This window comes from Aythya ferina (assembly GCF_964211825.1).
Source record: "Aythya ferina genome assembly, chromosome: 5".
In the NCBI taxonomy this organism is placed as follows: Eukaryota; Metazoa; Chordata; class Aves; order Anseriformes; family Anatidae; genus Aythya; species Aythya ferina.
In genome coordinates, this window is record NC_140301.1 from 4,247,972 (window position 1) to 4,264,058 (window position 16,087).

The 16,087-nt window shown below is 35.9% G+C and overlaps 1 protein-coding gene across 8 annotated transcripts in view; it reads left to right on the plus strand.

Moving 5' to 3' along the window:
* Positions 1-16,087, plus strand: part of INSC (INSC spindle orientation adaptor protein) — a 139,741-nt gene that overhangs the window by 107,545 nt on the left and 16,109 nt on the right. For all 8 annotated transcript variants that reach the window (XM_084521884.1, XM_084521882.1, XM_084521886.1 and 5 more), the window contains 2 exons: positions 7,983-8,154; positions 10,149-10,327. In XM_084521884.1, coding sequence (XP_084378010.1) covers positions 7,983-8,154; positions 10,149-10,327 — 351 coding nt within the window. The remainder of the gene's footprint in view (positions 1-7,982; positions 8,155-10,148; positions 10,328-16,087) is intronic.

Here is a 16,087-nt window from a genome sequence, read left to right on the forward strand (position 1 = left end):
TAAATTAATTTATTAAAGTAATTGAACAGCAATTGTGCTGTAACAAATGTAGCAAATGATTTTTTTTTAATGCTTGGTGCCTCATAGTGCTTTTCTTAAAAACAACAATTTGAGAGAACAACACAGGTGAAGCACTAAGACCTTTTTGGCAGTTATGTGTGTTTAGACATAAAACCTTTTAATTTTGAACAAGCTGCTGTATATATTTAATACATTCTATTAAGTGTCCTGTAGTTAAGGTGTGTTTAATTAGTGTACACGTGATTCAAAAACCATAGAAACCTTGTCTTTTGTGGATTATGGATATTTTTAAGCTAAATTGAGACCCTTGAAATGAGAAATATTTGCAGAAAAATTGTTTGCATAAGGATATGTTTCTGAATGCATTTGCAGAATCTCATATTTAAAGTAACAGTAAAAAGCAAACCATCATCCTGTGCTATTTTCATTGCTTATTCACTCTTTCTAACTCCTCTAAAGTAACTGTTTTCTGCTGTGGTGGTTTCACTGCCACCCCCTGAGCACAGGATAGGTTTGTTTGTTTCTACCTTCATGGTACAGTGTTCTACTGACCCATTCGAGAATCGTAATCTGATGAGAGAAGTTGTATGTGAAGTTACAGTAATAATAATTAATATATAATTAATTATAATTATTAATTATAAGCTCTTTTATCAACTTGATAGCCTATCATGTTAAGGTTTGAAAGTTTTGACTTAAACACCTCCACGTTTCTAGCAGGAAGATTGTCAGGAACTTTTTGCTAAGGTAATAAAGATGCGGTGAAGAGTGGGACTAGCTGATAATGACTGATTTGCTGGCTGTGACCCCCATGCTGCGCTTTTGGATAGAGGCACTTTCTCATTATTGTAATAGATGAAGAGGATGCTCTAAAAATGCGGTATGCATGTGTTATTTTTTTTTTCTCATGAAGAGGTGTAGTAACACTTCTTAAAAATAAAATTCATGATATCACACCAAAAACTCAGTGATACAATATAATCAAACATGTTGAAAGTGTATTCTTTTTTGTAAATGCCAGACACCAGGTGTTTGAGAATATGCCCTCATGCCATGAAGTGTCTGTGACATTATTTATTTAAAACTAGATCATTGGAGCATGTTTTTTTCAGTGAGCACATCTCATTTTCTGGAGTGCCCTGCTATGCATAACCCTGGAGCCCTGTTTGTTTATAGGAATAGTTTATTTTTTTATTTTTTTATTTTTTTCCCCCCCTCAGACTATGATCCCCCAGGGTAAATAAAAATGAGGGCTATGTGAAAACTACTTATATGTGGTCCTGCCCTAATTCAGGCTTCAGGTTCCAGAATTTTGTTCAGCATTATTATCTAACTCATGACAGTTCCTCTCATCTTGTTGCTGAGTCCTTTTTTGTGTCTGTGTGGCTTCATTTTAATGAAATTCAGCCCCCAAAGTATAATATATAAAGCCTTATTCATTATTTAAAAGAAACAAAAAAAAAACCATATACTTTCTGGAATTTGTGATGCAGATATCAAGAGATTCCTACGAATAGGAAAAGGTTCTTGCAACTTAAAAGAAAAGCCAGTATATGCAGCCCTTCAAAATACAAGGCAAGAAAACTGAGACCTTTGACTTCTGTCATCTGTCACATAACTTGAATTGCATTTCTAACTCTGTTGTATGTGAACACAAATAGTCCTCTTGTAATCTTGTATGCTCCTGAGATTACACATAAATCGTTATTGTGATGTGACAGAATAGGAGAAAGCATTTAAAAAATGCTGAGTTCTAAGACCATTAAAAATATATTTGCTTTTTAAAACCACTGTAGTCATTTATGGTCAGTAGTTATCCATCTGTTTTGTCAGTGCATCCCGGTTCTATAAACACCAACAGTGGTTTAGTAGAAGGATTGGGACTACAGGTGACTTCTATATAATTGTGAGTGAATTCCTTCTCAGTCTCTTCTCCTTCTGTCCATTTTAGCCACTCAGCACCTGTCCTACAGAACTGAAGGCCTGTGAGGAGTATATCTAGAAAGTTGGGTGTATCCTTGGTGGATTCACATACGTGTATGTTTGTAGAGGGTAGTTTGGAACAGTGTAAGCTGTGCTTATAAGGGTGGATGGATGTGAGCTGGTAGGCTCACAACAGCACAGCTCCTGGTTTCTTTTATCAACAGCTTTAAAAGACTGCCTTTCCCTTCATCTAAGTCCTCAGTATTGAGGTAGTTCAAAGCCAGCTATTCCCTTATCCTTGAAACAGAGATGAGAAAGAAGTCTGGATGTCAATCTTACTGATTTTGTCCATCCTTTCTATGGAAAGGACTTATTCTTTATAACCTCTTTGACAAATCTTATCTGCAACAAGCTTAGACCCTCTCTGAGTGCCAAAGAATGTCCACTGTAAGGTGACCATCTTTCCTAGGTTTAGAAGGGAGAAAATGTTTATATAACATTTATCCTTTTCAGTCCTATTCAACCAAGAATTCACTCATGTTGTCTTGCTCTGCAGTTCATTTCTTCCTACGATGTGGCTGCAGGATTCCTGCTTAGGCATTGACACCTTTAATAGTGTCAATCTTCAGGCTGAGAAGTTTAACAGTCTTTTTTGAGGTTGAGATTTCTTTTACTTAATGCACATAATGATACTCCCCATACAGATTAGATAATCTTTATGTTGACCTTTGGTGGCTAAACACAGGGAAGAATAAGTATGTCATCCATAGCATGATCACATTCTGAAGGATAGAAGTTTAAATGGGAAATGAGTTGAAGGTGCCATGATCCAAAGAACCTACTCATAGCAAACTTCAATACAAAGCTAAGGTAATTGCCAGCTGTTTTAAAACTACTGAGTTGGGAACCAGTCAGCCTTTATTCAGCTCTGCACTATTGTGTAGAGTATAAAAGAATAGCTCATGTTTATAAGGTGCCATGGCTCCTGTACAGCACTTGTTCCAAAAATCATTAGAGTGTTTTTTGCTGGTCAGTGCTGCTTCCATGGAATTGCTGCAGCAGCCTTGATTACTTGAAATAGTATTTGTGGACACTTTAATGGCGTCACTTTACTAGTATATCATCTCACTTTAAAAGTAGCTGACCAGCTCTTTAGCTGGTATAAATCAACATATTTCTCAGCTATAGTGGAGCTAAGGCAGTTTTATCTGCAGAGTATTTCACAGGGCAGGTGACCATATATGAAGGGTAAGGTGTAATACTTTGTCCCTTTTCCTTGGTTTCTTTCAACATCGCTTCTCGGCCTTTTGGCTAAGATCAAGTGTAGTATCTGTTCTTACCAGTTTAATATCTGATACATCCTCAATGCGAGGACTTTATATTAAATGGACTTCTGGGCTCAGTCTATTTATTTATTTATTTATTTATTGCCAATATAAACCTTGATCGGATATTAGGAAAAACTTTACCAAAAGGGTTGCTAGGCATTGGAATGGGCTGCCCAGGGAAGTGGTTGAGTCACCATACCTGAAGTTCTTTAAAAGACATGGAGATGTAGAGCTTAGTGATGTGGTTTAGTGGAGGACTTGTTAATGTTAGGTCTGAGGTTGGACTAGATGATCTTGGAGGTTTCTTCCAACCTAGATGATTCTGTGGTAAAAGTTAAATAAGAATTGTATGCCTTCTTCAGCTGCAAAATAAATTTAAAAAAAAGTCTTATGTAGAATACACATCAGCCTTGATGATCAGGAGTTCATTTCATGAGTAATAAGTCATCGAAATAAAGGTATATGAATTCTGTTGAATGCCATTTTCAATAGAATTGTGGAAGAGTGGAGCAACTTCATGATTCATGCAGCAGTCTGGGAAGTGAAGTATATTGTGTTCACAGAATGCTAAGCCAGGGATTCAAATAGTTTTTGAATATGATCATTTTTCCTTCCTTTCTTTTTCTCTCTCTCACTTTCCATCCCATACATTCTAGTGTTTCCATTCAGACTGCTAATGTTCATCTCTCCTTTTAGTTATTATCTTCCAGATTCAAACTGGGAGGCACTACTATACAGCATGTGTGAAAGGATAAAACTAATATAATAAACATAACTTTGATCTGTTGGTGCTTGACTGTTTGGTGCAGCCTCTACTTTCAAAATACTCCTCTTACCTTCTGAGAAGGCTGAGACAATGTTTGAGAAGTGATCCCCCCAAAATTCATCTTCTGCTGTTGGGATTTTATTTTCATGCTTGCTGTCTCGTAGCTGGATCTCAACATTTCCCCTTCATTCTGTCATATATATATATATATATATATATATATATATTTTTTTTTTTTTACTATTTTCCTGTAAAATCTGTTTTGTAACCTGCTGGTGCTGCTTACCAGAGGCACCCAGCAGCAGGCTGGATAGAGTTACCCACACATTTGATGATGGGAAAAAAGCTGATAGCCTGTGAGGCTCTCTGATCTCAACAGGATGACTTGGGACATCAATTCAGAGAACTTTAAAAAGCCTTGAGAAAATTTACCAATATGTAGAGCTCATCTGAGCATTGAGAGGACAAACAAGAATGTGGGAGAAAGTCATTGTATGAGAAAAGATCTTCACCAGCATTTTATACAGCTGAAGACAGGCATTATTAGAAAGAAGGGAAGAGGTCTTGGTTCTCAGAGTCAGCTGGAACACCTGTCTTAAACCTCATTTCAGAAAACAGAGTTAAGATGTGCACTGTGTGTAATATAGTCAGTAAAGTCAGGAAGTCAATAATGCAATTCATTGCAAGTTCTGTACTGCTATCTTTATTAACTGCTAGGATTTAATTCAAGCTAGTTCAACCATGTTAGCAGATCGCTAGTTTTATGTAATATTTTTAAGAGACAGAACAGGTATACTGAAGAAAGAGGGCTGCCCTAGAACTCGTTCATTTCTGTTGCCGAGGAAATAAATGATTTCCCTTCAGAAGACTTGATCTATGCAGTTAAGTGGTCACGTACTTATTTTGCCACTTAGATGAAGTTTACATAACAGAGCTATGCTTATAAGAATGTAAGTTGCTGGCATTTTTCCAGTTATCAATATTGAAACATTAGTGATCAAGCATTTACTGAACACCATTCCTCAAATGCAGGGTCTCCACAGCATCTTGTTGCATTCATGGAATTCATTTATTTGCTTTATCTGGCTAACTGGTTCTTTTGTATTGCCAAGGTGATGAACAGATTTGACATTTAGCTGATTACTTCACCAAAATTAAACAGAAAACAGGGCAGTCATCCAAAGTTCCTTTCAGTGTGAAAGCTAATTATAAAAATGCTTTGAGCAGCAATTTCTTTTTGGATGTTAAAGTGCTTTTATTAGATTGTTCCCCTGTCATTTTAAAATTTATTGCTGGACACTTATAAATGGGGTTGCCTGATGGAGCAGAATTATTTTATCTTCTATATTTAAGATAGGAGCCAAAAGAGTATACAGCAAATTTTAGGCAGAATTTGTTACTATTTTACAGGATTCTGAACAGAAAGGAGGAAAACTAAATAGTGCTGGCCTTTATGGATAAAAATAAAATTTATATTTTATAAAAATAAAATTTATAAAAAAATATAAAATTTATATTTTATTTTTATGCTGAAGAACAACATATATCCACTTCTATTTACAATTCAGCAGCTGTCTATTTCCAAAAACAATTACTTAAAAAAATCAAATAAGTAATTTAGAAGTTGAGTACAGACTCTGTATTTTTAGCAGCTTGTGTTTCACAGTGTAGATATAAACAATCAGTGCTGATGGAAAAATCTAACCTTGTACTTGTACCTCTTTCATAAGCCATTACTGGTTCTGAAATAGCACAAAACCACTCCAAAATCATTTTGCTGAGGTCATTGAATAAGAGTTGGCCAAGTGAATTTCAATTTTAAATTTAGGGCTGAAGAGTACCAAGATCTGTTACCAGCTCTTAGAAGAAGCTTCTTCTGAAGTGTGTGTGTGTGTGTGTATATTTAATGCCTTGGAGTATATTTAAAATTTTATTCTGACTTATTAGCATCCTTCAGACTCCAGACAAGGTGTGATATAAGGAGGTTTCAGGGTGACAAAATTGAGGAGTTTTGCATATGATATTGTCTAGCACACATTGGCTACTAAATCATCTTGTGAGGACATGTATTAATTCTTGACACTGAGATCTATTAATATACCTTGAAGCCAAAAGAATTATGTGAATCTGCTGTTTCAAACTGTAGAATTCTGCCATAACTAGGAGGAAATATTTTGCTATAGGTAGATTAATGTTGAAAGGTTGTCAAGAATAAGTTTGGTGTTGAAAATTTATTCTTCCTGTTCTTGCCAGTCCTTTCAGTTTCTGTACTAAATCCCATTTGTAATCTGCACGAAAAATAGAGATATAATTTCTTTTGCATTTCTTTATGTTCTTAGGGTTTCAATGATATAGTCTATTGCCTATTAAAAAGTGCATCCTAATGAATAATCTTCCAGGGGGTGATTTTTGCTTCCATCAATCTGAAAGCTTTTCTTATAAAACATAGTAACTGTTGGTGCTTATCAATAATTTAATTAATGCTCATTGCGAGATAGCTAATACAAGGTAACTCCACTTTCTCTATTAATAAGTTACAAAAATGTGAATACAAATTTTGCTAAATATGCTTTGTGGAAAAAAAAAAATAGATAAGACTTAAGAAGCATGTGCCGAGGAAGCTTTGAATAGACAGAGAATGCAATCTGAACAACAGGCCTATGAAAGACTCTTGGTGAGTGTATAACGTGTTTGGTTTTACTTGAAAAATAAATTTGAAAAACTTTATTAAAGTATATTTCAGTGCTAAGCCTTTGTAATTTCTCTTTGTATTTATAAAATGTCTATGTAACTTGTAAGACAATTACAGTAATTTTTCAGAGCTTCAAATAGATAAAGATTGGTCTTTAAAACTGTTGCTCAGTGAAGCTTGTAGAAGCTCTGATCATTTGTAAACTGATTTAAAACTGTAACTATAAACCTATAGTACATTAACTATATTAGCTATTAGCTATGTATTTATATTAGCTATATAAAGATTTTGATTAGTGAATTTATGTGGATTTGACATTACATGCATCTTCATGCTCTCTGTCCCCTCTTAGCACATCTACCTACCTGCTTTACAATATGATGAATTATTCAGCAATATGTTAAACCTGGGGAGAAACATAGTGCTGTTAATTTTGAAAGTTCTTAGATTATGTCCTTGTCTACAGAAGACCTTCTTTTCCTGGGTTGGTTATTAAGAGATGATACATATCTACAGTTTAAGCTATCCCATTGTCTATACTCTGTCACAGTCTTTCATTGCATCAGTGGGTCTCCTATAATCCAGAATAAAATGTGCATATATGATGTATTTGCCTAAACTGCATAAGGAATTAGTTTAAAATACTATACTCTAAAAATATAAATCTATGTCCATTTTACTCGTGTTTCTATTTCTCTTCTGAATATGCAATCCTAGTTCTAAATTGACACCCATGGAAGCTAGCTCACCAGCTGGAATTTGACAGGTCACGGTACTTTCTGACCCTGTGTTTACTTTGTGATACATTCAGTAAAATGTGGCAAAAAAGTGTGCAGTAAGTTCTTCACACGCAGACTTAAGCTTGAGTCTTACAATGGGACACACTTGAATGAATGTAGATGTGTCTTTGGCAGAGTAGCTGTTAACATTTGCTTATCAGAGTTTATTTTTGGAATAGTGCTTTAGTTGAGACTTCTATCAGAAGAGACTTTTTGTTTGACCAAAATCAGTTCAGTAGAAACATTATGGGAGAAGGAAACACAAGACTTTTTTTGGTCAACAAACTTTTATGTTGAACTTACTTTTATTTGCTAAATTGAAATTTATGTAATAAGTGCAACAAGGTTTAAGTCAATTTTAAAAATGAACTGAGTAGTTTAGCCAAAGCCAAGAAAAGAGGACTTAAACACCTATTTGGTTGCAAAAGTATTTCATGGAGTAATTCCAATCTATACCTCTTGTTTCTCCATAGGTTGATGGGATACTGTGCCTGACTGACATTCTTACTGATAACACCCATTCTGAAGCCACTCATGCAGAAGCAGCAGCAGTAATTGCACAGATCACATCTCCACATCTCACGTTCACTCAGCATCTCAGCAGCTTTCTAGAAAATATGGAAGAAATTGTAACAGCGCTTGTTAGTAAGTTCTTTATGCAATTTTGAGTCTTTCCAGTTAAAATAACAGATTGAGGGTAGGATTCTTCCATTAGCAAGATTCTGTAAAAAGAATGTTTGCGAATTTTTCCTCAACAGATAGAAGAACTTGGTCATTTTTAACCCTGAAGCAGGACATTCTGCAGTTACTTAACTTTTACTCGAACGTGGGCTGGAGTAAAAAATATTATGTATAGCTGTAAAAAAAATAATATTCATGTGAAATTCAACCATTAAAGCCACAGAAGGAACTTAGCCAAATATCCTCCTGTTCCATGTTAGTCTCTAAAATGGAGTTTCTAATAGTTGCCAACCTTTATGGCTGTTGTGTTTTCTAAAGTTGCTCATCACTACATCTACATTTGTACGATACTTCAGAAGAAAAGTATAATGTAGTATAATATATAGATATTGTTACAGGAAAATAGAAGTTCCTGTCTTCCTTGCCTAGGCCTCTCATCTATGGTAAAATAATGTAAAGTTAACAGCAAGCTTTTCCTTAACCTTTTGTCAGTGAGGATACTTCATGAAAATAAGATGAAATTTCTCATGACTTTCTAGAGAGAAGAATCTGTTATTTCTAGCACCGTGCTCTATCCCTTTCAAATACTAGAGGCTTTCAGTCAGGTGTTCTCTCTCTGGCCATTCAGATTTTCTCAGAGCTTCATACTAGAAAGTCCAGTTTGGTCATTTAGTTTGATTTCCCATGATCATTACATTTTACCTGGATATTTCTCTACTGAGACCAATGATTACAGTTAAACTAGAGCACTTCAATTTTCATGATGTTGTTATTATTATTATTATTTAATGGAATAAGAAAAGAATTTAGAGCTACTGCTTGAGGATTCTGCAGTGGCTAAGAATTATCTGAGATGTGCCCAAACATTCTTGGGTATTGCTAGAGATAGTGCTGCAAAAGTCAAGGAAACACTTTTATCTCTAATGACCAGTCTGCCCAGCAATAAATACTGAAGGTTCTGCCTTGAACCTTCTCTGAATCCAGTGGGTGAAATTAACTGTGCTGTGCCTGATTCTCCTGTAGCTAGACTACTAGAGGCATCTAAACTGACTTAAGTTGTTTTTAGAGGTTATCACAACGTACCACAGTCAAAGGAGAACCTGAATAGCCCACCGTAAGGGATTAGCAGGTGGAGAATTTCCCTGATTCTCAGTGCTCAAGTTCCACATGAATTTAGTAACACATACTCTTCTCAAGATATGTGAGCATTAAAAATAGACCATGTGTAACTTTGGGAGAGCTTTTTCAATAATCACACACCAGTGTCCTTGTAATATTTATAGCTCAGCAATTGAATTACTGTAATATGTTGAATTTTTAAAACATGCTGAAATCTAATTGCCAGGTGATTCGGATTTTAGTTAAAATACATGTGTGCAAGGAATTAAAAGACAGCTGTGTCTTCAGCACTTCTTACTGAAGCTCGAAAATATGCAGGATGACTACAAAGGAATAAGTTTAGAGACGTGTGTGCCTTGTTCTAAACATCAGGATTTATGGCAGAATTATTCTCTTATGGTTCACCTATTGTCAGATTTCTGCTTCCTCTATTTTATTTTATTTATATGACGTTGCAGGTTGAACAACATTCAGTGGAATGTTCTCTGTAGAATGATAAACTAGGTAGATCATCTCGTTAGTTAGATGAATGCTTAGGAAACACTTGATGCCTAGGGTCATTTTTTCCATCTTTGCCTGCTTTTGGTGTCCAGAAACACAAGCATAAATAAGGTTGCCTAATGTTAATAACTTATAAAGCACCTTAAAATGTGATATACTATATTTATGCTGCAATTAAAATGATTTCTTTTTTTGTCTTGCGTATTATGAACTTGGTCATAATTATTCTTGGTCGGATATTAAGATTACTAATGAAAATTGCAGATGGTTGCTTTGAAACAAACATGTTTTTGCAATGAAGGGATGACTTTTATTCATCTTATTCTCTGCATTCCTAGAACTGTGCCAAGAAGCCTCATCTGGTGAAGTTTTCCTGCTGGCTTCAGCAGCTCTTGCCAATATTACTTTCTTTGATACCATGGCTTGTGAAATGCTGCTCCAGTTAAATGCAATGAAGATTCTTCTAGCAGCATGTTCAGACAAACGCATAGTGGATACTCCATATTCCCGAGATCAGGTGAGCAGTTTCTCAGCAAGATATCATGTCTGAGCACATTTGTGCAAAAGTCAGCTGGTTTCACCTCCGTGTCTGTTTTGACATACTCAAACCTAATTTGCTTTCTTGTCTTCCTTTTTTTTGGTTCTTTCTGACACATTGCTCTTTCTTTATCTGTTTATGTTGCTTATGAGAATTCAAAATGGTGGCAGCTTTAAATGTAATTTTTCAAGAAAAATAATAGCTAATTGATAAGTTTCTAAGATACTAGGATGTATTTTTTTCCACCATGAAGATGGCCAAACGCTGACACAGAAACAGAGATGTTGCAGAATCTCTCTTTTTAGAGGTATTCAATATTTGGCTGGACAAAGCTCTGAAATAATTAAGATATGAATAGAGAATGGGACCTAAATAAACAATTTTCAGTTCTAAGAGGAATTAGCTCCAAGAGCTGAATAAGGATCTGATCCTCAGCCCATTGATGTCAGTAGGCTTTGAATCACGTCCTAACTGTATGGTAAATGGTTTGCAAGTTCTTTTGGCAAAAGCAGCTGATATAGTTTTGTGTTTCCTTTTCACTTTCACGTTTTTTTTTTTTTTTTTTATTTTATTTTATTTTTTTTTAATTTTTATTTTTATTTTTTATTTTTTAACCTGTAAAGAGACAGATCATTAAAGGTCTGTGCTAATGCACAAGAGGAAATTCTTTTGCTCCTGTCAGGCTATGCCATGTATGTTTTGGAGAAGCACTTCTTATTTGGCATCTCAGTTATGAATTTCACCTCAGTAGAGTATCTGAGAGTTTCAGTGACTACTACTAAGGGGTGGAGAATGCTAGTCAGTTCTGTTAACCTACTTTGGTTTATGAGACATTGTGAATACAACTAAAAGCCCAGAATTCAGTCCTCAGAAGCCCATTCCCTTCCCAATTCTGGAAACAATTAATGGCAGGCTTGGGATCTGCCACAAAAAAAAAACTCCGTGTACCTCTCTACAGGAGGTCAGGCCATGAAAATCAAGGCACAAGAGACCATGGAAACTCATTATTGGAGAGCTAGAGGGTTATCACAGGTGCTTTAGCTTGTATTAAGAGCAGTTTTCTATCTGAGAAGCATTTATGAAAAAATGAAGTAAGCTGTAATTACCATACTTTGGTACAAACAAGGACCTCAGCCTTAGACTTGGTTGTTTATTATTTCTTATGCATGATTCTTCTTTTTTTTTTTTTTTTTTGTTATCCCTCCTCTACTCTCATAATTTTGATTTCCTTATTTATTTACATTCTCATCTTAGTTCTGCTGTGAGTTTGCAATTTGCTCTGTGGGTAGCATAACAAGCCTTTTCTTTGCATGAGGAAGGCAGAATTTAAGAGAAACATTTATGACTTTGTTAGGTAACGGACTAGTTAGAGGCCTTCTGCAGCTTTGCAGGTTGCAGGACATCTCATTAGCTAGAATAACAGAAGACTTCAGAATGGCTTCACTCCAAGAATTAACATTTTATCCCCAGTAACACCTTGCATTCCTTCCTAGAATGAAAAGCCAGGTCAGGAAGGTGTGATGGATTCTGTGATATGCCACAGTAAGTTTCTGAGCTGTCTCCTAGCTTTTGAGCTGTTATTTCTGCAGCAATGGGACTGTGAAATGCTACCCGTGTGTCACTCTGTTACTGAGCACCAGTTGCTCAGGTGGAACTTAAGTGCTGCTCGTCTTGACTTTAAGAGCTGTCAGAGTTGCTAGTCAAGCAATTTTGATAAGGCAACAGCCTTAAGAGAATTCTTCCTTTTAAGTCCTGAACAAGTATATATTTGAGTAGATTATTCACCTTTCAAAAGCGTACTTGTTTTAGTGGTATATTAAAGGGCAAGTTCTGCCAATTATCATACTTCTATGGAATATTTTGCATTTTAATTTGCTGCATGCCTAGTTGTTGCAATGGGGATAACATAGCTTTAGCTAGAGGGAAAAACAAAACAAAACAAAAACAAACAAACAAACAAAAAACAACAACAACACAGCACTACTTTAGTTTTGTTACACATTTTTAATTTAGTAACACATTCTGTAGTGAACCAACCAATGTTTCCAAATACATTATTCCTTTGGCATTCCTGTTGATTTAAGAAAATTTTAATTTGCTAAAATAGAATGAAGCATGCTCATTGTAAGCCAAAAATTGGAGAAAGATGGTTGATATGCAAGAAAGGAAAAGTGAGTCTTGTTTCCATCTGTGCAATTTTATATCATCTTAAAGTTGCAATATGCCCTTCCATACAGCCTTTGTAAGGACAGCTAGCACTGATTAGTTATCACCCTCCATGATGGTATAAATAGATAATATCCTGCTCAGGAGCTGGATGTCAGATGAATTCTTTGTTGACTGCAGAAAGTATTTTCCTGCTTAGGCTCCTCCAACAGTAATTTGTCTTTTGACTTCTGAAAAGCTTTTGTGCACAAATAATGACGAACTTTTCTTATCTTCACTATCTGAAAACTGATTGACTTCCTCTTTCACTTCCCAGACAGTGTTAGATTAGATCAGGTAAGAAAACAAGAACTGAGGGCTGGCCTTGATAAAGAAGATAATCATTGTCAATTTTATAGCAGTTCGTGTTGCTTCTGTAACAGGCAGTGTTGCATCAGGATTGCTTAGTTTTATAACAAAATACTTTGTATGGGAGTTGACAGATAGAGCTCTGATTTCCAGATCAATTTAGCCTCTAGTTTTGGGTCAAAATAGATATGAATTTGCCACTTGTTCTTTGCTTACTGCAGCTACCTTTTTGTTTGCTTTTATTTTTTTTTATTTTTTTTCCTCCTGGATAATGGAAAACTTTTACTTGAAAGGTACATATTCTTTCAGAAGGCTTCATACCTAAATTCATGCAGTATTATACCTGTCTAATATATACAGTCAGATGTCTCAATGGAAATAAAGCATTGTCAGAAGAAGGGTTTTAACCAAAACTCTTGTCATTTTGGGCCTCCTTTATTCTAACAATCATCTTAGACTCTACGTAGAAAAATATGAAATATATATTTGTGCACAGTATATTTATGTATAATATTTTTTTTTCTCTGCATTCCCACTTGTCTCTTCAGTGTTATTAGCGTTCTCACCTTACCTGTGAAGTTGTGAAGGTAAAGTCTAACAGCTTCTGGTCTTCTGTTATTCAGGCAGACAAAGAATTAATGTGGAGTGAACACATCAATTTTAAAGTGGTTATTTCTAGGTCTAAAATAAGTGACTTTTTTTTTTTTCAAAAAAGTTTTAGGTGGAGAAAGGCTTTTGAACTGGAAGGAGAAAATGGAAATAGTTACTTTTTTTTTTTTTTTTTTTTTTTTTTCCCTGCTGAACGCTTTCTGGTTTTCCTGGTGTTTGAGGGATGTTGCAGGCTCTGAAGCTATCTTCTCTCTCAGTTAAGATTTGAAGCCCTTAATATTATTCTTCTAGGTTCCAGATACTTTTCTCTGATCCCTGATTTTTTCAGGGCATTTATTTCCTTTTGTTGCCTTTTTCCCCCCTTTTTTCCTCTCACATGGAAGCTTGCAGGGTCAAAAAGAGAGGAGAGAGAGATGTCACTATAAGATCAAGAAGTCCAGATTTTTAAATGTTGCCTAGGTTCCAGTGAAAGAATTTTTTTAACAGAAAAATATTAACAGGACCTTTAGACTTTTGAAAATCCCTGCCTGAATAACAGTAGCTCACAGCACTACTTCTCAACCAGAGTTTCTTGAATACTGGGGAACTTATTACTCCTTGCCAACTGGTTTTTGTTTCTGCTTGTTAAGACTGGAACTTCTGACTGCATTTTTTTTTTTTTTTTAATTGCTGTCCAAATTTTCCCATATGTTTGAAAGCCAGCATGGACTAACATGCTGGCTTTCATGGCCAGCATGGGTTAAGAATGGAGCTTGAACCATGCAGTCCATGTTAGGTGCCCACCTTCCTTACATCTGACAGAAGTAGGAGACAAAATTATTGCTGGTCACAGAGGAAGGCAGTTGATGAAGAGTCCTCCTCACTTACGCTTTTGAAATTGTAGGAGCAAAAAGAGGTTGGAAGGGGAGCTCCCTCTCCCTGTTGGATCAGGACAGGAATATCCCTTCCACCACTGACCCGTCAGCTGGTCTTTCCCAGAGAATAAATGCATGAGATACCCTGGGACTGAGTGACCTACAGCATGTTACACAAACAGCCAGTGACAGGGTTAGGAGCAAAGGTTGGTGATCTGCCTTTATCAGGTTTGTCCATGAACTGTGGTTGGCAAACTATATACTAAGATTGTGCAATCCTTTCTAGTATTTACTTGCTAGACCACATTGAGAAAACATGTTTTCAATGAATATAGCTTGAAACATAGGTGATATGTTACAAAATAAATATGTTACATGCCTTTCCCTGAACTTTAACCATGACATTATATCACTGATATCCTGGTTAATTTTCTATGTGAGACTTTAATTGCTTTCCTCTTGTCTGGCCCTCCCCCATCCCCCACCCCCCCCCCCTTTTAACTGGTTCTGTCTTTGCACATACAGTAATTTTAAGTATATAAAAATAAGTATGTGTATTGACTGTTTTTATGTGGTCAATGTTGTGGATTGTTACACTTCAGGGGTCCAGCACTAAATCTTTTAAATCTTTTTGAGAGAAAATGCCTGATTAGTTATAATTCTGCCTTTTGGATTTAGTCTTGATGCAGTATAAGGCAACATGCATCATTATGGAAAAGAAGGGGAACAGCTGGAAGAGTAAAATCCTAAAATTGTCATGTCAGCTGAAGAACTCTTTGCTATTCTTTCCTCACTTAGTGTGCCTAGGGCTTTATTCCTAGGACCAATTCCTAATATTGTCCCTGCTCAGATTTTGGAGTACTAATTTAACTTCTCAGCATTTCTGTTTAATCATCTGTAAAGTTGGGCAGACAGTACACTTGCTCACTGTAAAGCCTCTCTGGAGGAAACATGCTATGTCAGCACGATTCATTGCAGTTTTTATTTTCTGTCCTTGCCTGCCAGGTTCACAGTACAATTAGACTGGTGCTATTTACTGCAAAAACTATAAAGAGGACTGCAGCAAGCTGTACTGATCATAGAGCTACGAGTCAGAGATGGTTGTGTGCATTTTGCTGCTTTTGTCTTGTTTTCATCACAAAATGAGACAGTAGACTTCAAACAGCCTCTGACTCCTGCCATATGACCTGGTCTGTGGTACGTGCCCATTCACCATGTGACCAAAATGCAGGATGCATTTCCAGTGTGCTTCTTTAAAACAAAATACGTGAGAATATGTTTATTCTGCCTACTTAGCTTTTTTTAGTCAGCGGTATGAAGTAAAGTAAATAAAAATCTAGTAAAGACATCCTTCATGCCAAAGGGGAAGATTCCTTTAGTTTTAGCCTCTGATGCTCTACCTCAGCGTTCCGAGACTATGGTTCCCTGACACAGTCTCAGAGTAGACCTGAACTTTGCCAGCAGATGCTGTCTCTAACTGTTATTTTTATTTTATGGAGATGTTTGCTTCTTCCAATCAGGTGGCAGAAAGACCCTGTTTGTCTAAGTATTTTGTCCCCTATTTTATCCAGGAAGAAAGACGAATTTTAATCCACAGACAAGGCTATATCTTGGCTATATCATACCTATATTCCCAGAGAAATTTCCTACAGACTATCAAAGTTTTTCCTTCAGTAGTATCCCAAAAGGTTAACTAGGCTTTATGTAATGACTGTAAGTTGTCCCATGCTGCATATACTCTTTTGCTGTCTCTTCATGGGCA